Source organism: Salmo salar, chromosome ssa01, assembly GCF_905237065.1.
Source record: "Salmo salar chromosome ssa01, Ssal_v3.1, whole genome shotgun sequence".
In the NCBI taxonomy this organism is placed as follows: Eukaryota; Metazoa; Chordata; class Actinopteri; order Salmoniformes; family Salmonidae; genus Salmo; species Salmo salar.
Window position 1 is genome coordinate 64,960,507 of NC_059442.1, and position 27,057 is coordinate 64,987,563.

The 27,057-nt window shown below is 40.1% G+C and overlaps 1 protein-coding gene across 2 annotated transcripts; it reads right to left on the minus strand.

Annotated features, from left to right (window-relative positions):
• Positions 1–1,903: 1,903 nt before the first annotated feature.
• On the minus strand, positions 1,904–8,181 carry LOC106607298 (serine/threonine-protein phosphatase 2A 55 kDa regulatory subunit B delta isoform). Of its 2 annotated transcripts, XM_014204125.2 has the most exons (10): positions 7,990–8,181; positions 7,747–7,821; positions 6,188–6,285; positions 5,352–5,517; positions 5,158–5,270; positions 4,868–5,045; positions 4,563–4,727; positions 4,281–4,450; positions 3,676–3,767; positions 1,904–3,558 (listed from the first exon to the last, which is right to left on the minus strand). In XM_014204125.2, exons 1-10 carry the CDS (start codon positions 7,994–7,996, stop codon positions 3,279–3,281), a joined length of 1,344 nt encoding a protein of 447 aa, XP_014059600.1. In that variant the 5' UTR covers positions 7,997–8,181; the 3' UTR covers positions 1,904–3,278. The 2 variants fall into 2 exon arrangements, with proteins under 2 accessions (XP_014059600.1, XP_045576996.1); XM_045721040.1 differs by lacking the exons at positions 7,747–7,821; positions 7,990–8,181 and adding an exon at positions 6,817–7,070.
• Between the last annotated feature and the right edge of the window lie 18,876 nt (positions 8,182–27,057).

Here is a 27,057-nt window from a genome sequence, read left to right on the forward strand (position 1 = left end):
CGATTGGCCCATCTTGGTGATGTTTTTTCTTGCCTGAATGATCTGAATCTAGGATTACAAGGACTCTCTGCAACTATATTCAATATCCCTTTCATACCCTGCCTCCAGTCCATTCACCAATATCTGAACAAGAAAGCCTCATCGAAATTGCAACAAGCGGTTATGTGAAAATGTTATTTAATCAGAAGCCATTGCCAGATTTCTGGATAGGGCTGCGCTCAAAGTAACCTGATTTGGCAAATCGCAGTGTTAAGACACTGATGTCTTTTGCAACCACGTACTTATTTGAAAGTGGATTCTCGGCCGTCACTAGCATGAAAACTAAATACAGGCACAGACTGTATGTGGAAAATGATTTAAGACTGAGACTCTCTCCAATACAACCCAACATTGCAGAGTTATGTGCATCTTTTCAAGCACACCCTTCTCATTAACCTGTGGTGAGTTATTCACAATTTTTGATGAACAAATAAGGTTTTATATGTAAGATGGCTAAATAAAGAGCAAAATTATAGATTATTATTATTTGTGCCCTGGTCCTAAAAGAGCTCTTTGTCACTTCCCACAAGCTGGGTTAAAACATCATTCTTATATGTAATAAATGTATTGTATAATGTGTGTGTGGCAGGCTTAAAATGATGGCAAAAAACAACATTTGCGAGTGCGCTGACCCTGGTGCTAGAGGGGGTACGCAGATGGAGGTTGAATGTTTGAAGGGGTACGGGACTATAAAAACTTTGGGAACCACTGCGCTAGACCATTCATTTGGTTTGCAAATCAGTGTACCTGCGCAGCATCAGCTCAATTTTATGCCTACGAATGCATATGAAATTACCCAGCAGCCATTAAAAATAATAATAAATAAAAACGCCTTCTGGCGGTTAAAATTTGCAGCCATGATGAATTTTTACTTTAATCAAATGAACATTTTTAATGACGTTTCTTTGCTATTCTGTCGTCTCAGGATATACATTGGGAGACGTCTCAGCACCTACTGACGCTGATGCTGCGTTCTGACACGTCACCCCAGTTGTGACTCATACAGCTGGCATGCCTTCAAATGGGACAACTTCAGAATCCTACAGCTGGCATGCCTTCAAATGGGACAACTTCAGAATCATACAGCTGGCATGCCTTCAAATGGGACAACTTCAGAATCATACAGCTGGCATGCCTTCAAATGGGACAACTTCAGAATCATACAGCTGGCATGCCTTCAAATGGGACAACTTCAGAATCATACAGCTGGCATGCCTTCAAATGGGACAACTTCAGAATCAAGGGAGAAGAGGTTGATGTAGCATTCTCCATTTTAGGTGATTGCCTCAAAACTTATCTTCTTCACCTTGGTGACTGCTATGTACTGCTTCTTTCTCCCAGAAATGCCTTGAATCAGGAACTGCTTTGTGCTGCCTTGTTCCTCGCAGTATTTAGAATATTGTTTTATATTGATGGCTGCCAATCGGCATTCATGTTTATCTCATTTTCTTTTGCATGTCGAGTTTGTGGTTTGCCTGATTGTTATGCTCAAGGGAATGATTCATGTGAATGAATATTAATTGTGAAATATTTCCTTCACTAATTTTCTTTGAGAACTTGATCGCTTTGCTACTTACATTGTACTTTTTCAGTATTCATTTATGTTTGAGTTATTTAGCAGACACTCTTAGCCAGAGTGACTTACAGGAGCAATTCGGGTTAAGTGCCTTGCTCAAGGGCACATTGACAGATTTTTCACCTAGTCTCAGGATTTGAACCAGCAAAGTTCTTAACCGCTAGGCTACCTGCTGCATTTGAAATCATTCCATAATTTTCTCTGAACACTGCAACTTACTGAATAGACATCTACAGTATGCCATCAGACTCATTTCACCTGTTTAAATTAATGGAGGCATAATGCAGATGAACATGATTTTATTTTATTTAACTTTGGTCAACATAAACAAGTGAATACATTGCCACCATGTTAATTATTAAACAGAGAAATGCTTTATTACCAGTGTTCCTGTTTTTAATGTTGTAATCAGTACATGTCAATTCAACCTTCATTTTTGCATTGATAACTTGGAAAACAAAGTATGCACTTTTGATCCCAATAAATGATTTAAGGGCACATGTAAGAGGCTTGTCGGAATGTCCTCTTACTACACGAAGAACCATCAACTTTCCATGTTTTGGAGGTAATCTGTATATCAATAGAGCTGTATGGTGTGCAGTACTCTTTCTCTAATTATATACCTAGTGTTATCACAGACAGCCACAAATAGCAGCAGTAATGAGAAATCTATAAAATAGAATTTAAAAATAATGCACATAAGGTTTGTAAAACATTTGGGGACATAACCAGTAGCTGTCATTGATAGACGTAGGTATTAAGGCTGCAGATTCCCTTTGTCTTGCATCTCCTCCCATGAAGTTTCCAGCCTGTATCTTAAATGAGAGCAACACAAATAAATATCTCGACACTTGCACATGATCGGTCTCAAATGGTGGTTCTGAAACTTTGGAGTAGTTCCTTTGAAGATAGCTTGAGAGAACTACTCAAAAGACCGCAGTGTGACAGAATTTTTTTCTACCTCCACAACATAAAAACATGCAAAGCAATTAAGAACATGATTTAATACAGTTCTAAATATTAAAACACATAGCTGTAGTTTTAGTTACTTTTATTAAGTGGATGACACCATAAAGGTGTACTTGAATAGATACAGTCAGTGAGATTACCATGTCTGGGGGATAAATTGGGGATAGGAGGGAGTGGGTAGAGAAAAGAAAAAAGGTCCACTTTCCAAATTCATGACCTGTTGCAAGTGCTTTGGCCTGAATGCATGGTCAATGGGGGAATGTTAACAGGTAGGCCTAAAACCCAGGAAATACCATGTTTTAGAAGGGCCCAAAAGAGGGTGTTATAACAATGACAAGAGGTCATTTTCAGGGCTTTCCATAGTTTGGTTGTTAGATTATGAAATAAAGGCTGAAAATGTCAACACAAACACCAATGTTCAAGAGTTTGACCTCTTGGGAGTGCCGTTCCATTGATTCAACGTAAGGTGGGCTCTCAGGGTCCGATCTATGCCCTGGCACCGATTCACCCAAGGCAAAATCAACCTCTGACTCAAAATAAAACAGGCAGACCAATCAACCTCCTGCAGCAGCAAAAGGAGAAAAGTGCCACCAGGAGGACGATAGGGCTGTTAGTTTCTGTTACGGATAAACCACTAGGCTTAACTACGCAGGAACAGTAAAGCCTTGTCCTCAGGATGGAGCCCAATTCTTTTTTAGTTGATCTTATCCTGGAAAATGTACAGGTTGTTGGTGGCCGCCACAGCGATTACATTTTCTTTGGGGTGCCAGGCGGTGTGCAGGATCTTCTTGTTGAAATCCAGGCTGTCCACGCTAATTTCGTCTTTCTTCCTCTTGCCTCCAGTGGAGACTTTGCGGGGTTTGAGTGTGCCACGCGGTTTGCTGCTCTCCCTGGAGGCCTCCAGTGTAATGTCCTTCCTGGTGTTGCGGTCAAACATCCGGAAGAAGTTGTTGTAGGAGCCAGTCATGATTGCACTGAGAAATGAAAGAAACATTAATAATTAAAACGTACATATTGGCAGAAAAGTTGTCCAAAGAACAACATAGTAGTTGCAGATTGCCTTAAACAGAGAAAGTGCTAGGGTTTCTCACCTGTCGCTACCGTTCCAGCAGCACTCAAACTTGTCGAATATGCAGTCATTTTCATACAATGAACAGAGCTTGCTGCGAAGGTATTCGTGAACCTGGACGGGAGAACGTTGATTAGTGTATTTGGAAAATAATTGCCTCTTTCCAACTATTTTCTTACACCCAACTCGATAATTGTGGGTAAGCAGACCACACTGAAAATTATGTTAGTTGTTGTAGAAGAGCAAGCTAGGTACCTTATAGTGATTGGGGGGAAAAATGGATAGTTACATATCATGATATTATTTTCTTTACAATATCACAATTTTATTTTTGCACTAGTTGGCTGTACCTGCACCAAAACTTCAGTATTTGTCCTTCATAGCTTGTTCTTCATCTTATTTTTAAATATGGAATAAATTTTTTTGCACTTTATTTTCATGACTGATCAAAACTTGTTTTCTCATGGCTCTCTCGTCTCTATGCAGCAGACATATGGTGAGCAATATGTTCGGAACATCGATTCACAATACATATAGAATAGTGAGAATTGCAATACATATCGTATTGGCACCTAAGTATAGCGATATTGTATTGTGAGGTCCCTGATAATTCCCCAGCCCTAGTACCTGATATGTCTCGACTGGCCTGTTCTCCATGTTGAGGTCCCACACCTTGACGGAGAGGTAGTCCCGTGTCATCATGTAGCGCCCGCTGTGACTGAACTTCACGTCAGAAATGGACGAGATGATCTCAGAGAAGAACGACCTGCTGCTTGGATCCTCAGGCTCCTCAAAGACTACAATCACAAACATGGAGAGAGATACTCAAAATGACAGACAATCTAAGCTCATGTATCTGTGAATGAACATCATTTAGAATGCAGAGAACAAGGCTCTACGGATACTCACACTTAGTGTGCCTATCGCAGAGTGCTGCTGCTCGCATGTCACAGAGGCGTATGGTGCCTTTGCTACTGCTGTACACAAATACATTGCATTGGTTTGGCTGGCACTCAGCAGCTGTGATAACCTCTGTCAGTTCCTCCATGTTGGCAGGCTTGATGTCTACAATGTCTGAGAACACACTGTTAAGGAAATTAACTGAAATGAGTCTAAAAGGCTCATATAGGCCAGTTCGGACAAAGCAAACATTTGCATCTAAAAGTCATGATGCTGAAGACTTCAGGACAGATAACTTTTCAGACAAAGGATACTAAAGCTTCTGTCAGTGATTTCCAAGTGCCATAGGTTAATTCTTAGGTCATCAGCGGAGAGGTACGTTTGATGATCGCTATTTACAGAAATGGAATTAATATGATATGTATGAGCGTTGGCAAACACCCTCCGAGGACTTGCTTCTACCATGAGATCCATGGGCATCAGCACTGGTACCTATAAACACAGGACAAATTTATTCAGAGGTGAAAGCAATAAGCATGCTGCGTGTGTTTGTTCTTGTACAGTGTTTGCTGAAATCTTAAAGGTTAAGCAACATTAAACCAACCCGCAGGGAGGTAATTCTAAAGGGATCCCTGAGACGTCCATCTTCGTCTTTCAAGTTGTAACCCTCAGCCCGCTTGTCTCGTTCACTGATTTTCCACAATTTGATAGTTTTATCTGTATAAAACAAAAATGTGTATGTTGAGGCTGAAGACAACCTATCCAAAAGCTTAGTAGGTTCAAGCAAAATGTTCTTACCATTTGTTGAGAGCAGAAAGTGAGCAGAGTTTTGTTGGGCTAACCATCTTATTTTGTTAATTTTTTCCTCAATTTCTAAACTTTTCAAGTAATCAAATTCAGGTTCGTGACTCTGAAATGTGCTATAGACGTTGTATTCCCCTCGCAGGTGTGGTCGATTTTTACACTGAAAGAGAAAAGTAGATGTGCACTGCGTGTCAAACTTAGATATTAAACATATATTATAATTAGAATTTTCATAATTTCTTTCCATAAAACCCATCATAGCTGACTCCAAAATGTATGACAGTAACCAGGTTTCCATCCAACCTTTTTATGCGAGTAAAGAACGACGGAGAAAAAAAATGTCATTACAGGTCTGACAAAAACAGCAAATTTGGCGGTCAATTTTCCAAACGTCAACAAAACAAAATACACTAGACAAGGTGGGATCTCTGTGTCGGTAAAATGTATTACGCAAGAAATGGAGGTGGAATCTTGCTCTTTTATCAATAATAATCTCATGTAGCCTAGGCTATACCTGCACGGTATCTGCGAGCTGTAGAGCGCACGTGCCAATACCAGAGTGGGCACATTCGCTATAAACGCAACTTTTTTTTGTGACAAAACCATCAGTAGAGTTGAAACATGGGAATGGGAATTTAACCGCAAAAGTAATTTCTATGTGCACTACGTCATCACGCACAGCCTTTTATCCGCAACAAGTCAATTTGATGGAATCATCTCTGGTGGGAAAATGCGGATTTAGAATATTTGCATGAAAATCTGTCACCAATTGGATGGAAACTTAGCTAGTGTTTATGAAAATAAATGTAGTTGTTAATTATAAAATTCACCTCCTGTTCATGTTGAAATATGACAACTCTGCCTCCCTTGTCTCCAGTTGCTAGAAACTCTCCAGAATGGTTGAATTCAACCGTTGAGATGATATCAGCTGAAAGGAGGACATGTACCATTAAATCTGGATTCTGGAGCATGATTAAGTGTATAAGGGTTAGTTGGTTTAAGGGTTATCCTTATACAATAGACACACATCAGCAAAATGACAACACCTGGTACAAAAAACAATCCCGGTAAAACTTTCATGGGTGCACACTATGCAATGTAGTCGACAGAGCAGTTTGTACATTTCTACCTCTACTTTGAAAGAATCAAACACACAAATGTGACTCTCTCCCTATCAGAATGTATGCCGCGTTCAAAACAACTGGGAACTTAGGGAAAAAACCTAGCACCGACTGGGAAAATAATTTTCTCCGAAACTTTTTAGAGCTCTGACTTAAGGACCTGCAGATCACGGACGTAATGATTTGACCTTGTTTTTTCCCCTTCTAGTTCACAGTTGTCATAAAAGCACCAGTACTTTATCATACAAATATGTGCTCACAAATAAAGTGAGGGAAACACTCTTTAAAGCAACTTATAGTGTCAGTAAATATATTAGAAATGTTTATGAGAAATGTACCTTTTGTCAATTTGAGCCAGAATCACTTGGGGCATTTGTATTTCCAATGTGTGTATGTGACTATGTTCTGGGTGGATCTTCAGCTGGATTTGGGTAAAAGATTTGGTAGGGGCATCCATCTGCAAGCTTGTGAGGTTCTTTTAGTTTTTTGATAAGATAATCCACTAACAAAAAGTATGAGATTCATTTGAATATAATTATTGCGAAATATTACATCCAATAACATTTTCAATATTTTTCAAGGTAGATTAAATAATTACTTTACAACACTGAATACTATGCTCTGTAACAATATGAAGGAAATGAAATCAATTGATACACTAAGCTATTCAAATGTATTTGAATGTAAAAACCCTGTAGGTGTTTCTGTTCTTGTGTTTATCTGTTTGTGATGTTTTGTGTCGAATTTTTAAGAAGGACACATAGATTTTTGTAACACATTTGTATCCTTTAAAATGTATAGAAATTCAATTTAAAAAACGGTATACCGACGCAGACCTTTGACGTCATTGACAAATCGCACCCACACTAGCTAACTTAACTACGCTAGCAAGATGACTCGTTAGTTTACGACAGTACGTTTATCTTACTAGCCTACATAAATTACAATATCTAATACGTTCTCTGACTGCCTAATTCGTATTATATGTTACATAAATGTGCGGGACATAAGTTACTGGGGAGTTACTGGTAGTTATACCGTTAGCTTGCTAATGCTAGCCGACCGTAAGCAAGAGAAGCCAGCTAAGGTAGCTAGTTAGAAAAACAAACTCCGCGTTGCCCAGCTGTGCTCATTATATACATGCAGTGTCATGACATCTTTGTTCTTGAAAAGACAGTCAGTCAAAGGCGTAGTTGGCGGAAGTTAGCTAACAGTATCACATTTGAGCTCAAACGCTAACGTTTAGCTAGCTACCATTAGCTACTCACCTTCCGCAACATCTTCATCTATTGCCCCCTTCACTTGTGAGAAACACCACTGAAAATCATTTCCACCGGCAACTCCTGCATAACAACAATATTGGAATAATTAGCGGCAGTTCACCAACCCATTTAGAGTCAAATGATGTGTTGTCAGTTAACGCTAGCTAGCCAAGTTAAAACTTGCATTCAGGCCACACAGCAACGAGTGAGTGGTATGAGGATCCTTTCCTAGCTACAAAAGTAGCTTACCTGCCATTGTTTCATTTAGCAGAGTTGGCTATTACTGAACACTGCTTATTCAACCAATGCAACTTGCGTGGGGTAAAAATAGTCAACATCCACAGGCAAGGTGAAGAGTCGGGATCAGATCACGGAAATCGTCTGTGATTTTTTTTCCCCATCCAAAATGGCGCACATTGCGTGACACAATGACGTTATTTCGACATGCCTCCAAGCATCTTTCAGGTATGTTATCCTGACCCCCACCATCCATCAATCCATCCTCTTTGATGAGGTTTAACTGCGGTTGGCATCCAATAAATGTTGCATTACCGCCACCAACTAGACTGGAGTATATCTCCCTTTTACTTTGCTTATAAACCAACAAATACCCTACCATAACCCTACACTCTTTTAAACCCATCACCCTACTCCACTAAATCTATTGAGTCATACCTCAGGCCAACAGCCTGAAAGGATGGGACACCACCACTCAACACACCATATAACTCTTCTGACTTCAAATCTCTTACACCCAAATACTTCTCTGCAGCTGCCACCACAACCTCAATTTTCTGCAACTTACTGTATGCTCCATCCCTGCAGTACGGTTGATAATCATTGCTATAAAACACAAGAAAAATCCAATCTCACTGAACCATATATCACTTGTTGGCCTATCCCTTTGTACTGGTACAGATCTACTACTCACACCATTCCTCTCAGGATCCCTTGACCCATCTTCCTTTGCTTTATTCACTGCCTCAGCATGCAGTAACTTCTGCACTACTCTAACCCTGGTAACCTCAACCTGCCTCTCTCTCACCAGACATTTCTGATTCCCAGGCCCATGGGCATCCCTACAATTAAAAGATACTGCTTCTTAACCTAATGTTACACATACCTTTATCTCATGCCCTTCTGCATACTTCTCACACCTAGGAACCCTCCTAAACACTGCTGCCACATGCCCATAAGCTTGCCACCTTGTAACAACGTAATGAATTCGGTACAAAAGCTTGTACGGGATAACTGATATTTCCTAACATCACTTTGTCGAGCAACGACTCGACATCAAACAAAAAAAAACAGACAACGACTCTTCTGTTTCTCCGTTCAGGACACCCTGTCTGCATCACACCAAACAACGAGCATCACAAACACAGAGAATCTTCCCCTCCAGTCCACTTTCACATTTATCACTACCACCATTATTCTTGAACAAATCATCTACATTTTTTCAAATTTTTTTAACCAATTCAAGCTCACCCTCTTCCTCCCTCTAGCTCGTCGACCTCCTCTGCCTCTCTTTTTCCCTCCATTCCTCCTCTGTAATCCAAATATACGTCTTCTTATGATAATACTGCACTTCTCCTGATATACATCTCGTTCTTGCCCTCTCAAGGGACTCCATTTCCCACTCGCTCAGTTCCATCCTCCCATCCATCCATCCCTAACTGTAGACAGTTTTGTCTATGTTTGAGTCATTTATGCTCGGCCCTACTCCTTGCAACTTCATTGAGACAACAGAAAAACTGGATTGATCCTCACCCTTAATGTTGATGACTGAATTGAAGTGCAATGTATGGTTGCACATTGAAATGTAACCTAGGCCTACCTTTAAATTGTTTGTAATGCAATTCAAGTAAAAATGTGTCTGTAAAGGACATCACTGACAACCTGGAAACGATCCATCCGCACAGACAGTATGAACAAGGCGCCCAGTACCCTGCCCTGAACTTTAGTGTCACTGTTACTAGGCGGCTACCACCCTGTACTTAACCCTGCTCCTTAGAGAATGCTGCCCTACAGTATGTACATAGTCATTGAACATTGGTCACAAGTCGGAAGTTTACATACACGTAGGTTGAAGTCATTAAAACTCGTTTTTCAACCACTCCAAAAAATTATTGTTATAACAAAATATAGTGTTGGCAAGTTGGTTAGGACATCTATTTTGTGAATGGCACAAGTCATTTTTACAACATTTGTTTACAGACAGATTATTTCATTATAATTCACTGTATCACAATTCCAGTGGATCAGAAGTTTGCATACACTAAGTTGACTGTGCCTTTAAACAGCTTGGAAAATTCCAGAAAATGATGTCATGGCTTTAGAAGCTTCTGATAGGCTAAATTACATAATTTGAGTCAATTGGAGGTGTACCTGTGGATGTATTTCAAGGCCTACCTTCAAACTCAGTGCCTCTTTGCTTGACATCATTGGAAAATCAAAAGAAATTGGACAAGACCTCAGAAAAAAATTGTAGACCTCCACTTGTCTGGTTCATCCGTGGGAGCAATTTCCAAACACCTGAAGGTACCATGTTCATCTGTACAAACAATAGTACGCAAGTATAAACACCATGGGACCATGCAGCCGTCATATCGCTCATGAAGGAGAAGCGTTCTGTCTCCTAGAGATGAACGTACTTTGGTGCGAAAAGTGCAAATCAATCCCAGAACAACAGCAAAGGACCATGTGCAGATGCTGGAGGAAACAGATAAAAGTATCTATAGCCACAGTAAAACAAGTCCTATATCGACATAACCTGAAAGGCCGCTCAGCAAAGATTAAATCACTGCTCCAAAACCGCTATAAAAAAGCCAGACTATGGTTTACAACTGCACATGGGGACAAAGATTGCACTTTTTGGAGAAATGTCCTCTGGTCTGATGAAACAATAATAGAACTGTTTGTCCATAATGACCATCATTATGTTTGGAGGAAAAAGGGGGAGGCTTGCAAGCCGAAGAACACCATCCCAACCGTGAAGCACAGGGGAGGCAGCATGATGTTGTGGGGGTGCTTTGCTGCAGGAGGGACTGGTGCACTTCACAAAATATATGGCATCATGAAGAGGGAAATTATGTGGATATATTAAGGCAACATCTCAAGACATCATTCAGGAAGTTAAAGCTTGGTCGCAAATGGGTCTTCCAAATGGACAATGACCCCAAGCATACTTCCAAAGTTGTGGCAAAATGGCTTAAGGACAACAAAGTCAAGGTATTGGAGTGGCCATCACAAAGCCCTGACCTCAATCCTAGAGACAATTTGTCGGCAGAACTGAAAAAGCGTGTGTGAGCAAGGAGGCCTACAAACTTGACTCAGTTACACCAGCTCTGTCAGGAGGAATGGGCCAAAATGCACCCAACTCATTGTTGGAAGCTTGTGGAAGGCTACCTGAAACGTTTGATCCAAGTTAAACCTTATTTGGCTAAGGTGTATGTAAACTTCCGACTTCAACTGTATGCTGAACACTTGTTGGCTGCTTATCCTTCACTCTACGGTCCATCTCATCCCAAACCATCTCAATTGGGTTGAGGTCGGGTCATCAGGTCATCTGATGCAGCACTCCATCACTCTCCTTCTTGGTCAAATAGGCCTTACACTGGCTGGAGGTGGGTTGTGTTGAAAAACGAATGATAGTCCCAGTAAGCACAGACCAGATGGGATAGCGTATTGCTGCAGAATGCTGTGGTAGCCATGCTGGTTAAATGTGCCTTGAATTCTAAATAAATCACTGACAGTGTCACCAGCAAAGCACCCCACACCATTACAACTCCTTCTCCATGCTTCATGGTGGGAATCCCATATGCGGAGATGATAAAAATGCCCAAATAAAATGGTAAAATGTCTTTGTAAATAAAAGTATACCAGTGACTGAGCCTATGATTGACTGTAGAAGGCCAGCCAACCCTGGTATTTAAAGTGCAGTGGTTGATAAGGGTTTTGTAGTTTAAAATAAATCTCAATGCTCCATGGTAAAGGGTGTCAATTGATCTCAAATGCTGAGCGGAAGCGTTCATATATAAAATACCCCATAGTCTAGTATAGGCATAAATGTAGCTGATACTAGCCTCCTTCTGGCTTCAAAAGAAAAACAGGCCTTATTTCTAAAGTAAAATCCCAACATCAGCTTAAATTTTTTTGTAAGTGTCACTCCTGCTCCCACTCTCCCTCCCTGGCGCTCGAGGGTGCCAGGCTACCCGTCACCATACGCATCTGATACCATCATTACGCGCAGCTTCGCTCATTGGACTCACCTGGTCTCCCTCACTTTGTTGATTGCCCCTGCATATACAGTGAGGGTAAAAAGTATTTGATCCCCCTGCTGATTTTGTATGTTTGCCCACTGACAAAGAAATTATCCGTCTATAATTGTAATGGTAGGTTTATTTGAAGAGACAGAATAACAACAAAAAAATCCAGAAAAATGCATGTCAAAAATGTTATAAATTGATTTGCATTTTAATGAGGAAAATAATTATTTGACCCCTCTGCAAAACATGACTTAGTACTTGGTGGCAAAACCCTTGTTGGCAATCACAGAGATCAGACATTTCTTGTAGTTGGCCACCAGGTTTGCACACATCTCAGGAGGGATTTTGTCCCACTCCTCTTTGCAGATCTTCTCCAAGTCATTAAGGTTTCGAGGCTGACTTTTGGCAACATATATAGAGAGAGAACCTTTGAAACCTCAATATTCAAAGCAAGAAATTCCAACTGTTTACCAATAGTTTCAGACTTTGCCACACTTACAAGGAATTTAGTCTTTACATATATAGCCACACCCCCACCTTTCTTAACTCGATCAGTGCGATACACATTGTAACCATTTATACAAATATCCTTATCAAGAACAGGCTTGCTGAGCCAGGTTTCAGAAAAAACAATTACATCAGCATCAGTTGATTTAGCTCAAATCCTAACCCCATCAATTTTGGACAACAGGCTGCGTACATTTACGCAGCCATTTACGCATTCTCTTTTTTAGGAGACCTATTGCAAGCAAATTCTACAAGTGAGTTTCCAGACAATACAAAACAGTCATTTAAAACCATTAGACTTTGGTAGTGACACAGGTTCGTACTGTTCACATCATGCCGCAACTGAGGACAGACGATTTTTACACGCTACGCGCTTCAGCACTTGACTGTCCCATTCTGTGAGCTTGTGTGGCCTACCACTTCGTGGCTGAGCCGTTGTTGCTCCTAGACGTTTCCACTGCACAATAACAACACTTACAGTTGATCGTGGCAGCCCTAGCAGGGAAGAAATGTGATGAATTGATTTGTTGGAAAGGTGACATTCTATGACCAACACAATTCAGGATAAGAACCAGATGCAGACACAGGAGGCAGACAGTTCGATTCTCAGATGTTTATTACAAAACAGGAGGCAGGCAAATGGCAGGTCCAGGGCAGGCATGGGTCGGTAATCCAAGACAGCGTCAATATGGGACAGAACGGCAGGCAGGCTCAAGGCAGGCAGAATGGTCAGAACCGGGAGGACTAGAAAACAGAACCTCGATATACTGGAAAACACACTGGTAAGACTTGACAAGACAAACTGGGAACAGATCAACAGAAAACGCAGGTATAAGTACACAGGGGAAAATGGGAGACACCTGGTGGGGGGTGGAGACAAGCACAAGACAGGTGAAACAGATCAAGATGTGACATGACGGTGCCATGTTGAAAGTCACTGAGGTCTTCAATAAGGCCATTCTACTGCCAATGTTTGTTCGTGGAGATTGCATGGCTGTTTGCTCGATTTTATACACCTGTTAGCAACGGGTGTGGCTGAAATAGCCATATCCACTAATTTGAAGGTGTGTCCACATACTTTTGTATATTCTATACAACATACTAGTGTATTCTACAGGAACACTCCCTAAAACAACCCTATGGAACAATCCTAGGAAAACTAAAGGCATGGAAATCGTAAATGACTTAGTAACAGGAAATACTTTTATTTCCATGACAGAATTAAAAAGCAATTTTGGACTGACCAATGTAGATATTTTCAGATACATGCAACTTAAAAGTTAAATATTATAACATTTCAATTTGAAATCTTATGGACATCAGAGCAAACTTTAGAGAATCTTATTTGAGTCACAGAAGGATGTTCATATGATAGGTAAGATATACAAAACCTTGCAGAGATCATATCCAACTGACAATCTGTTAGAATATAAACTATTGGAAGTCTTAAAAATAACTGATGTTGGTATAAGATGGAGGAAATGTTGGAGCATAACTAACGAAAGTACAGTTAACTAAAATGTACGCTAAATCCAGTGTAAACTAATGTACAAAATGTATTACAGAAGAGACAAAATTCACAAATTCTACAGCACAATGGCAGAGTAATGTTTTAAGTGTAAACTAACAATGACTCAATAATGTCCAGTAGTTATGGGTGGAGCTAGAAAGTTGGCTGCCAGAACTATTACAATGCAAACTTTTAATCTGTATGTCTGCATATTTCAAGACATGGCATATGTGGATGTAATGAGACACCCAATGGGCTGGACGATTCTCTTCTCACCACTCACCTTGAAAGAAAATATGTATAGTACCAGTCAAAAGTTTGGACACACCTACTCATTCAATGTTTTTTCTTTATTTGTACTATTTTCTACATTGTATAATAATAGTGAATACATCAAAATTATTAAATAACACATATGGAATCATGTAGTAACCAAAAAAAGTGTTAAACAAATCAAAATATATTTTATATTTGAGATTCTTCAATGTAGCCAATCTTTACCTTGATGACAGCTTTGCAAACTCTTGACATTCTCTCAACCAGCTTCATGAGGTAGTCACCTAGAATGCATTTCAATTATTAACAGGTGTGCCTTGTTTAAAGTTCATTTGTAGAATTGATTTCCTTCTCAATGAGTTTGAGCCAATCAGTTGTGTTGTGACAAGGTAGGGTTGGTATACAGAAGATAGCCCTATTTGGTAAAAGACCAAGTCCATATTATGGCAAGAACAGCTCAAATAAGCAAAGAGAAATGACAGTCCATCATGAAGGTCAGTCAATATGTAACATTTCAAGAACTTTGAAAATTTCTTCAAGTACAGTTGCAAAAACCATTAAGCGCTATGATGAAACTGGCTCTCATGAGGACCGCCACAGGAAAGAATGACCCAGAGTTACCGCTGCTGCAGAGGATAAATTCATTAGTGTTAACTGCTCCTCAGATTACAGCCCAAATAAATGCTTCACAGAGTTCAAGTAACAGACACATCTCAAAATCAACTGTTCAGAGGAGACTGCGTAAATCAGGCCTCCATGGTCGAATTTCTGCAAAGAAACCACTACTAAAGGACACCAATAATAAGAAGAGACTTGCTTGGGCCAAGACACACAAGCAATGGACATTAGACTGGTGGAAATCTGTCCTTTGGTCTGATGAGTCCATATTTTAGATTTTTGGTTCCAACCGCCGTGTCTTTGTGAGACACAGAGTAGGTGAACGGAAGATCTCCGCATGTGTGGTTTCCACCGTGAAGCATGGAGGAGGAGGTGTGATTTTGTCGGGGTGCTTTGCTGGTGACACTGTTGGGGATTTATTTATAATTCAAGGCACACTTAACCAGCATGGCTACCACAGCATTCTGCAGCGATACGACATCCCATCTGGTTTGCGCTTAGTAGGACTATCATTTTGTTTCCAACAGGACAATGACCCAAAACACCTCCAGGCTGTGTAAGGGCTATTTGACCAAGAAGGAGAGTGATGGAGTGCTGCATCAGATGGCCTGGCCTCCACAATCACCCCATCTCAATCCAATTGAGATTGTTTGGGATGAGTCAGACCGCAGAGTGAAGGATAAGCAGCCAAGTGCACAGCATATGTGGGAACTCCTTCAAAACTTTTGGAAAAACGTTCCTCATGAAGCTGGTTGAGAGAATGCCAAGTGTGTGTATAGCTTATATTAAGGCAAAGGGTGGCTACTTTGAAGAATCTAAAATCTGAAATATATTTTGAATTGTTTAACACCTTTTTGATTACTACATGATTCGATATGTGTTATTTCATAGTTTTGATGTCTTCACTATTATTCTACAATGTAGAAAATAGTAAAAATAAAGAAAAACCCTTGAATGAGTAGGTGTGTCCAAACTTTTAACTGGTACTGTACATGCTTAGTTGAGGTCAAAAAAGTGAATAAAAGTCTGTCAGTGGTATAAATACTTGGTAGAACTGCAATACAGAAACCAGCTACCCTCTGAATGTACACATTGTGCTGTGTTTATGTCTATTCTCTGAAAAATAGTTATTATATGGAAAATGTTATTTAAATACCAGATTTCCTATAATATCCTCCAATATTCTATATGTGCAAGTTGATATGATATTTAGGTTGCTATAACATTTGCTTTGAAGAAACTTTGAAGATTTGCGCATGCTTTTTGAAGCCTCCTGACATAGGCCCTACCACTCCCATTGTTTCACTAGCAGCAATGCTAATGTTGGTTTTAGGGTAACTAAATAAAGAAAGCAAATCCATATTTTTGGTCGTTCTCTTTCAGGATGAATGTCAATAAAATGAATTATATTTAAAACTTTAGTGTACCGCCCCTTTAAATGACAGTCGTTTGTACCACATAAATAAGGTCAAATTAATATTTACTTAAACATTCTAAAAACTAAATGATACTACAATCAAATGATGGTACATTTCACTGCATCTGTCCGGTGTATGTGACAATAAAACAATAATAATAATTTCCGCTCTTTAGTACTAGTGTGGATCCTACTTTGGAAAAAAGCTGCACATTATTAAGGAAAACATTTCTATTTTAGTTTTACAGAATATGCAAGTTGACTGTATATTTGCTAAAACAACATTCCGGTTTTGTTATTTTTTTGATAACATTATTTACATGTCTAATGACGTTTTGATAAGAATTAAGTTTAGATTAGTCTGTAATTGTTGCTTTTCCCGAAGTTTTTTCTTGGGGTCAAAATTACCCCAGTTGGTAATTTAAAATAAATTAGTAGAATGAGGGTTGACAGATTATGAGCTTTTAAACAAGATTTTAACTGAACAGTTACTTTAAGCCTATCAAAACAAAACATTTTATTCATTTGAGTCCCACTTTGGAGAGATACAGCCTACTGTGTTACATGGTGCACAAGGGACATCTAGTGGACATTTGGATACATTATTCTAAGTTATTTTAATTGATTTCTTCACTCAAAAATCTCCACTCATTTGATGGGTCATAAATTAAAAACACCAATTTCACATCTTCATACAAGGCAGCAATAATGTTTACTATAATAGTCCAGGGTTTCATTTTTCAAAAGCCTATGTGTCTGTGTGTGTGCATGTGTGTGTGTGTGCGTGCATATGTGTGCGTGCATATGGGGTTCCTTCACCTCTGTAAGGTATAACGAGAGGTATTGACTTTTTTCCACGCCTCCATTTAACTCTTTGATAGTTGACTTCGATAGTTCCCCATGCCTTTGGGAATTAATTATAGGAAAGCTGGAGGCTGCTTGAGGATGGTTACTCTGCTGTCTGTGTGTTAACTTGTTACTATGATGCAAGGCAAACATGTGGTGTCGTGGCATTCTCTGGCTGTGGGCAACCTAGAGAGATTGATTGGTGAAGGATCAGGGCCACATTCAGTAGACATGGCGCCTCAGGAGAAGTTGCCATTTTCCCCAGAACAATATGCCTCATTACTGGCACACTCACAATAAAGGTAAATGTACATTGTTTTTCTCTTAGAACACAGCTTACTGTGTGTTACTTAGGCCCCTCAGCAACAACCTTGTCTCACTCCATAGTCGTCAATGGGTATCTTTTCATACTACATGACTGCATACACATACGATTCCCTTAGGTAGGTGTTTCTATTATCTATTAATGCAACCAAGCGTCATAACATACTTTCCTTTTTTGACTAAACCATACAGTTGTGCAATTAGAAAAAAGCATCTGATCAGTATCAAGTAAATTTTAACCATCATGTTAAACCACCTTGGTATGCTATTCTCATGAGCCATTAAAAATCTCAAGCTAGATGTGTATGAATGTTTGTCGAGAGAGACTAACGGTATACTTGTGGAGGCTAATGTATACAATATTCAGTGTTTTGTGCCCCGGTGAAGAAGCCTCTGGTCACTTGAGCAGCTAAATGAAAACACACAATAGAGTATCACAGAGATCAATTAAACCTTCTGGATTCACTGTTGCCCCAGTCCTCCATTCCACCAACCCCTCCCCCTTGCCCCTGGTCAGTCTCAGACGCAATCGACTGGACCTGTCTGGTCAGCTCATGGGCATGAGCTCTGTCCAACCCTCGGTCTTCACATACAACAGCAAAGACAAACACAATCAATTATTCAGTACTGACTCTTGTTTGGCTTCTGTGTTTTTCATATTCTTTCTCAATTTTTGTTTTTTTCTACTCTCCTCTTGCAAGCAGAGAGGAGAAACTGAGAGATACATGAGGCCTGAGGATTTGATATTGGTCTGGCTTGTTAAATTGGCCTTGACGGCAGAGTAAATATATGCATTGCCTTCAAAACTGTCCTCGCTGCAGACCTACTAAAGAGCCCTATGGGTCGCTATAACAGCTTGTAAGATAATATTCTGTTTGTTTCTTTATTTATTTCTTTGAATCAGTGGTCTTCTGTAGCTCAGTTGGTAAAGAATGGTACTTGCTACATCAGGATAGTGTGTTTAATTCCCAGGACCATCCATACTTAAAACGTACACTACTGTTCAAAAGTTTGGGGTCACTTAGAAATGTCCTTGTTTTTGAAAGAAAAGCAAATTTTTTGTCCATTAAAATAACATCAAATTGATCAGAAATACAGTGTAGACATTGTTAATGTTGTCAATGACTATTGCAGCTGGAAACGGCTGCTTTTTAATGGAATATCTACATAGGCGAACAGAGGCCCATTATCAGCAACCATCACTCCTGTGTTCCAATGGCACGTTGTGTTAGCTAATCCAGGTTTATTATTTTAAAAGGCTAATTGATCATTAGAAAACACTTTTGCAGTTATGTTAGCACAGCTGAAAACTGTTGTTCTGATTAAAGAAGCAATAAAACTGGCCTTCTTTAGACTAGTTGAGTATCTGGAACATCAGTATTTGTGGGTTCGATTACAGGCACAAAATGGCTAGAAATAAAGACCTTTCTTCTGAAACTCGTCAGTCTATTGTTCTGAGAAATGAAGGCTATTCCATGCGAGAAATTGGCAAGAAACTGAAGATCTCGTACAACGCTGTCTACTACTCCCTTCACAGAACAGCGCAAACTGGCTATAACCAGAATAGGAAGAGGAGTGGGAGGCCCCGGTGCACAACTGAGCAAGAGGACAAGTACATTAGAGTGTCTAGTTTGAGAAACAGATGCCTCACAAGTCCTCAACTGGCTGCTTCATTAAATAGTGCCCGCGAAACACCAGTCTCAATGTCAACTGTGAAGAGGCGACTCTGGAATGCTGGCCTACTAGGCAGAGTTCCTCTGTCCAGTGTCTGTGTTCTTTTTCCAAACTTAATCTTTTATTTTTATTGGCCAGTCTGAGATATGGCTTTTTCTTTGCAACTCTGCCTAGAAGGCCAGCATCTCGGAGTTGCCTCTTCACTGTTGACGTCAATACTGGTGTTTTTTATTTTTTATTTTGTGGTATCCAATTGGTAGTTACAGTCTTGTCTCATCGCTGCAGCTCCTGTACGGACTCAGAAGAGGCGAAGGTCAAGAGCCGTGTGTCCTCCGAAACATAACCCAACCAAGCCACACTGCTTCTTGACACATGCCCACTTAACCTGGAAGCTAGTCACACTAATGTGTCGGAGGAAACACCGTACATCTGGCGACCGTGTCAGCGTGCACTGCGCCCGGCCCACCAAGGAGTCGCTAGTGCGCGATGGGACAAGGACATCCCTGCCGGCCAAACCCTCCCCTAACCCAGACGACGCTGGGCCAATTGCACATCGCCCCATGGGTCACCCGGTCGCGGCCAGCTGCGAGAGAGCCTGGACTCGAACACAGAATCTCTAGTGGCACAGCTAGCACTGCGATGCAGTGCCTCAGACTACTGCGCCACTCGGGAGTCCCGAGACTGGTGTTTCGCGGGTCCTATTTAATGAAGCTGTCAGTTGAGGACTTGTGAGGCATCTGTTTCTCAAACTAGACACTCTAATGTACTTGTCCTCTTCCTCAGTTGTGCACCGGGGCCTCCCACTCCTCTTTCTATTCTGGTTATAGCCAGTTTGCTCTGTTCTGTGAAGGGAGTAGTACACAGCATTGTATGAGATCTTCAGTTTCTTGCCAATTTATCACATGGAATAGCCTTCATTTCTCAGAACAAGAATAGACTGATGAGTTTCAGAAGAAAGGTCTTTGTTTCTGGCCATTTTGAGCATGTAATCGAACCCACAAATGTTGATGCACCAGGTACTAAACTGGTCTAAAGAAGGCCAGTTTTATTGCTTCTATAATCAGAACAACAGTTTCAGCTGTGCTAACATAATTGCAAAAGTGTTTTCTAATGATCAATTAGCCTTTTAAACACAATGTGCCATTGGAACACAGGAGTGATGGTTGCTGATAATTGGCCTCTGTACGCTTATGTAGATACTCCATTAAAAATCTCTCGTTTCCAGCTATAATAGTCATTGACAACATTAACAATGTCATCACTGTATTTCTGATCAATTTGATGTTATTTTAATGGACAAAAATGTGCTTTTCTTTCAAAAACATGGACATTTCTAAGTTACCCCAAACTTTTGAACGTGAGTGTATGTACGCATGACTTCACTTTGAAGAAAAGCGTCTGCTAAATGGCATATATTAGAATTGTTGGAAAAGGACCCCGTAAGTAAGCATTTCGCTGTTAGTCCATACCTGTTGCATGTGACAAATAACATTTGATTTCATATTACCTAACAAGATCAGTTGGTCACACAAGATGCGCAAGTACTACATAGACTATGTGTAGGGTATATAATTACCTGCACTTGTAGCTGCTGTATGTACTCTTCTTCTGCTTTATTAAATCACACACAAGACATTGTGAAACTTGTAAAACTCCATAATGGTACTGTATGTTCATGCTCTACTGTAGTTTCATCAAGATAGAAGAGACTGTAATTGCCTTTAGCATATTGTATTCCACTAGATGGCGTTATGTCACTGACTATTCACAGTCCTTACAGCTATAGCCCTCTTATAGCATACAGGCCATTTGAAAGATCAGTCTAAAACAATGTCAACAACTTACTGCCTTCAATTCATATGGGTCAGTATGTATGGTAAGAATCAACTGCTAGTGTACTTGACTCATTGAGAAACTTTGCAGAAACAGGGAGGACCAATCAAGACACTCTTTAAATACCATTATGTATATGACATGTTCAGATGAACATATTCCACCCATGCAATTGAGCAACCAATACATTTGGTTTCATCTCACCTACTTTTAAGACAATTTCTTACAGGGAACATTTTAAGTTGTTTCTAGTGCTAACAATTAATCAATAGGACTGTGACCTCTTTTTTTTTGTTTGACAATCAACATAAATGGTCACTATATCACGTAAAGATAAAGCAAATACTGAAGTCCTGAAAATATCTTTGTTTTAATTTTGAATTAACGGCACCCGAAAAAGGTCAATCCATCCCCTGGCCTATTGGAATCCTTCTGTTATAACAACAGATAAGAAAAAAGAGGGGTTAAATTGCACTTGGATCTTCTCTTCTTCCTACCGCCATGACCTCACTCTGGGGAAATGGTGGAGATTGTGTGTACCCTGACTCTCAATAATGCTAGACAATGAAGTATTGGCTCGTAACATGCCACAATATAGGACAAGCATAAAGGGCTTAGTAGTTAATAAAGTAGCAAGTCTTCAAATCCATGTCAAAAGATCAGGGGGCCACAGGGACATTTCATAACACTTGTATGTGCAGGTTCAATCGCAGTGAAAAGGTTACACTTCCACATTGAACTGGTCCACCCTGATGAGTTCATGTACACCACAGACTTCAAGACCACATTTCTGACAGGATTTCAGGGAACAAACACTCATTTTGAATGGTTCTTTATTGAAGAAATGCAGCTTGATAAACCTGTGGCTTATCAGATGGTGTTTGTACTTAGTGCTGTACTCTGTCATTACTGTAATGTGCTTGGCAGCATACTGTAGCTACATGTTTTTCTGATGCTAATATATTTTAAAATGTTGTATAAAGTACAATAAGTTGCACTGTTATTTTGTCACCAATTTACTTGAATAAATCATTTAAATAACACCAGTGTAAATGATGTCACAAATGTTATACAATGTTAATAATATTGCTAATTGAATTAAGTAGCTTAAGGAGCACAAACACAGTCTGTCTCGGTAATTAAGTACAGTTTCTCCATCTGCGTTTCACAAACGAAGTCTCTCTTTCTCTCTGGTGAACGTATCCTTTACTCGAACACAGACACTCCTCCAGCATTTCCACCCACTTTGTGAGTCTTTGATCCACATTATTCCAGTTAAAGTTACACCCATGTGCTGCAAGTTGAAACTTTCATCATTGTTGCTCAGGGAAACCTTATACCCGTGGCGCCTTCTTGCTTTTGTCCTTCCCTTTAGTGACAGAACTCTCTTATGGTGCGGGACAAAAGACTACTCACGACACCATTTTATGATCTCTGTGATGAAACCGTTTCTTTCTTCTTTCATGTTACCTAAATATGTCCCTTTAATCCAAGATGTAATGTCACAGCAACAGCATTCACATTCTTTGTATTGTGACATGAATTTGGAAAGCAGCATATGTTGAGCTGAAACAACTACAACTAACAGCCTGAGAAGTGCTTCATACAGTATGAATATTATGATAGAAAAAGTCATCTTAAACAACCTGTCGGTGTGTGTGTGTGTATGTTTGTGCGTGCGTGCTCGCACGTGTGTACGTGGTTTGCGAAAGACAGACGCACCTGATAGAAACAGATGCAAAGGATTTTTCTTTAGAATTTTTTTTTTCAAAGTTCACTGTTAATTCGTTTATTGGATTTTATGGGTCTATTGTGTCCTTGTGTAGCCTTGTACAGGCATTAATGCAGTCTCTGCACCTTCTTGTTAATCAATGTGGACTGTTGACAAAGCTTAACAGCACACAGATTATCTCATGTCAAACTGTCTGACTCAAACCCCTCATTAGACACTTTGAATGTTTGCATCCAAAGTATCCAAAAACTATAGTTTAGTAAACATTCAAAGTGTCTAATGAGTGGTTTAATGGACTCACATAAATGCACTGTTTCCCTCTATGTTGCAGTTCCACTGTAAAGTTAGCTTGGTATGTTTACACAGGATTTCTGCATCTGTCTTTCATAGCCCCATGGGCCAACTAAAATCAAGGGGAACTAAGATTATCATCCCGTTTCTCAAAGGAGCTTTTCCTTATGCACACCCTCACAGATGTCGACATTTGGTTAGACGGTGTACTGGGAGACGCAGATTAACAGAGTTTGGGCAAGTCTGTTTGTGAATTACAAGGATGGTTACTTTAGTGCAAACAGACCATAGAACGTGTAAACCTATTTCTGTATTCTGTATCGCAGATTTTTTGCACTTTTCAGAATTGACCAACATGAACAAGATGCTTAAGATTGATCTCTATTATCAAATTGAAAGGACACTCTTAGTCAGATTGATAGGCTTTCATATGGAATAACAGATGGTGAGAATATGTCATAATACTATAAAATCCAACAGGAATGAATCAATCCCACTGTTGGAGTTAGCTTGTTTTAGAATCGACATAATCTTTATGCAAATTCAAAGAAGCAAACAAATAAGCTAGTGAGTACAGTATGTATCTGGGGCAAATATTGACCACCTATAGATTTTGTTTATGTACACCACATTCAAATCAAATCAAAGTTTATTGATCGTGTACACAGACTTGCAGGTGTCATAGCAGGTGCAGTGAAATGCTTATGTTACTAGCTCCAACAGTGCAATAGAATGTCTCCAAATACAATACAAATACACAAACAATCCAAAATCTAAAAAAGAAATCAAGAAATGACAGAATGAGTCCAATTAGCAATCCAGACTCGATAAATTAGAGTTAGCATCCAGAAATACAGTGGATATATATATATATGCACAGTACCAGTCAAAAGTTTGGACACAGTTACTCATTCAAGGGTTTTTATTTATTTTTACTATTTTCTACATTGTAGAATACTAGTGAAGACATCAAAACTATGAAATAACACATATGGAATCATGTACAGTGAGGGAAAAAAGTATTTGATCCCCTGCTGATTTTGTACATTTGCCCACTTACAAAGAAATTATCAGTCTATAATTTTAATGGTAGGTAATGGTAGCATGTCAAAAATGTTATAAAATGATTTGCATTTTAATGAGGGAAATAAGTATTTGACCCCCTCTGCAAAACATTATTTAATACTTGGTGGCAAAACCCTTGTTGGCAATCACAGAGGTCAGACGTTTCTTGTAGTTGGCCAACAGGTTTGCACACATCTCAAGAGGGATTTTGTCCCACTCCTCTTTGCAGATCTTCTCCAAGTCATTAAGGTTTCGAGGCTGACGTTTGGCAACTCGAACCTTCAGCTCCATCCACAGATTTTCTATGGGATTAAGGTCTGGAGACTGGCTAGGCCACTCCAGGACCTTAATGTGCTTCTTCTTGAGCCACTCCTTTGTTGCCTTGGCCGTGTGTTTTGGGTCATTGTCATGCTGGAATACACATTTTCAATGCCCTGGCTGAGGGAAGGAGGTTCTCACCCAAGATTTGACAGTTCATGGCCCCGTCCATCGTCCCTTTGATGTGATGAAGTTGTCCTGTCCCCTTAGCAGAAAAACACCCCCAAAGCATAATGTTTCCACCTCCATGTTTGACGGTGGGGATGGTGTTCTTGGAGTCATAGGCAGCATTCCTCCTCCTCCAAACACAGCGAGTTGAGTTGATGCCAAAGAGCTCCATTTTGGTCTCATCTGACCACAACACTTTCACCCAGTTGTCCTCTGAATCATTCAGATGTTCATTGGCAAACTTCAGACGGGCATGTATATGTGCTTTCTTAAGCAGGGGGACCTTGCGGGCGCTGCAGGATTTAAGTCATTCACGGCGTAGTGTGTTACCAATTGTTTTCTTGGTGACTATGGTCCCAGCTACCTTGAGATCATTGACAAGATCCTCCCGTGTCGTTCTGGGCTGATTCCTCACCGTTCTCATGATCATTGCAACTCCACGAGGTGAGATCTTGTATGGATCCCCAGGCCGAGGGAGATTGACAGTTCTTTTGTGTTTCTTACATTTGCGAATAATCTCACCAACTGTTGTCACCTTTTCACCAAGCTGCTTGGCGATGGTCTTGTAGCCCATTCCAGCCTTGTGTAGGTCTACAATCTTGTCCCTGACATCCTTGGAGAGCTCTTTGGTCTTGGCCATGGTGGAGAGTTTGGAATCTGATTGATTAATTGCTTCTGTGGACAGATGCATTTCATAAAGGTAACAAGCTGAGATTAGGAGCACTCCCTTTAAGAGTGTGCTCCTAATCTCAGCTCGTTACCTGTATAAAAGACACCTGGGAGCCAGAAATCTTTCTGATTGAGAGGGGGTCAAATACTTATTTCCCTCATTAAAATGCAAATCAATTTATAACATTTTTGACATGCGTTTTTCTGGAATATTTTGTTGTTATTCTGTCTCTCACTGTTCAAATAAACCTACCATTAAAATTATAGACTGATCATTTCTTTGTCAGTGGGCAAACGTACAAAATCAGCAGGGGATCAAATACTTTTTTCCCTCACTGTAGTAACCAAAAAAGTGTTCAACAAATCAAAATGTATTTTATATTTGAGATTCTTCAAAGTAGCCACTCTTTGCCTTGATGACAGCTTTGCATAATCTTGGCATTCTCTCAACCAGCTTCATGAGGTAGTCACCTGGAATGCATTTCAATTAACAGGTCATCTCCACCTGGCACAGCCAGGAGAGGACTGGCCACCCCTCAGAGTCTGGTTCCTCTCTAGGTTTCTTCCTAGGTTCGTGCCTTTCTAGGGAGTTTTTCCTAGCCACCGTGCTTCTACATCTGCATTACATGCTGTTTGGGGTTTTAGGCTGGGTTTCTGTATAGTGCTTTGTGACTGGCTGATGTAAAAAGAGCTTGATAAATACATTTCATTGATTGATTGTTAAAAGTTAATTTGTGGAATTTCTTTCCTTCTTATTGTGTTTGAGACAATCAGTTGTGTTGTGACAAGGTAGGGGTGGTATACAGAAGATAGCCCTATTTGGTAAAAGACCAAGTCCATATTATGGCAAGAACAGCTCAAATAAGCAAAGAGAAATGACAATCCATCATGACTTTAGGACATGAAGGTCAGTCAATATGGAAAATTTCAAGAACTTTGAACGTTTCTTCAAGTTCTTCAAGCTCTCATGAGGAGCGCCATAGGATAGGAAGACCCAGAGTTACCTCTGCTGCAGGGGATACGTTCATTAGAGTTACCAGCCTCAGAGATTTCAGCCCAAATAAATGCTTCACATAGTTCAAGTAACAGACACATCTCAACATTAACTGTTCAGAGGAGACTGCGTGAATCAGGCCTTCATGGTCGAATTGTTGTTAAGAAACCAAATGTGCGATTTTTGGTTCTAACCGCCGTGTCTTTGTGAGACGCAGAGTAGGTGAACGGATGATCTCCGCGTGTGTGGTTCCCACCGTGAAGCTTGGAGGAGGAGGTGTGATGGTGTTGGGGTGCTTTGCTAGTGACACTGTCTATGATTTATAAAGAATTCAAGGAACACTTAACCAGCATGGCTACCACAGCATTTTGCAGTGATAAGCCATCCAATCTGGTTTGCGCTTTGTGGGACTATCATTAATTTTTCAACAGGACAATGACCCAACACACCTCCAAGCTGTCTAAGGGCTCCCGAATGGCGCAGCAGTCTAAGGCACTGCATCTCAGTGCAAAAGGTGTCACTACAGTCCCCTGTTCAAATCCAGGCTGCGCACAATTGTTCCAGGTTTGGTCGGGGTAGGCCATCATTGTAAATAAGATTTTTTTCTTAACTGACTTGCCTAGTTAAATAAAGGTTAAATTAAAAAATAAATACTCATTTAAAAAGGGCTTTTTGACCAAGAAGAAGAGTGATGGAATGCTGCATCATATGACCTCGACAATCACCCGTCCTCATCCAAATTGTGATGGTTTGGGATGAGTTGTACCGCAGAGTGAAGGAAAAGCAACCAACAAGTTCTCAGCATGT

What these genes read in the sequence shown, in the direction of transcription:
- LOC106607298 (XM_014204125.2), bottom strand. An exon ending in CTTTCTGCTCTCAACAAATG is followed by an intron (nt 5,271 to 5,351) that starts GTAAGAACATTT and finishes TGTTTTATACAG; the next exon opens with ATAAAACTATCAAATTGTGG. An exon ending in TTAGAATTACCTCCCTGCGG is followed by an intron (nt 5,046 to 5,157) that starts GTTGGTTTAATG and finishes CTGTGTTTATAG; the next exon opens with GTACCAGTGCTGATGCCCAT.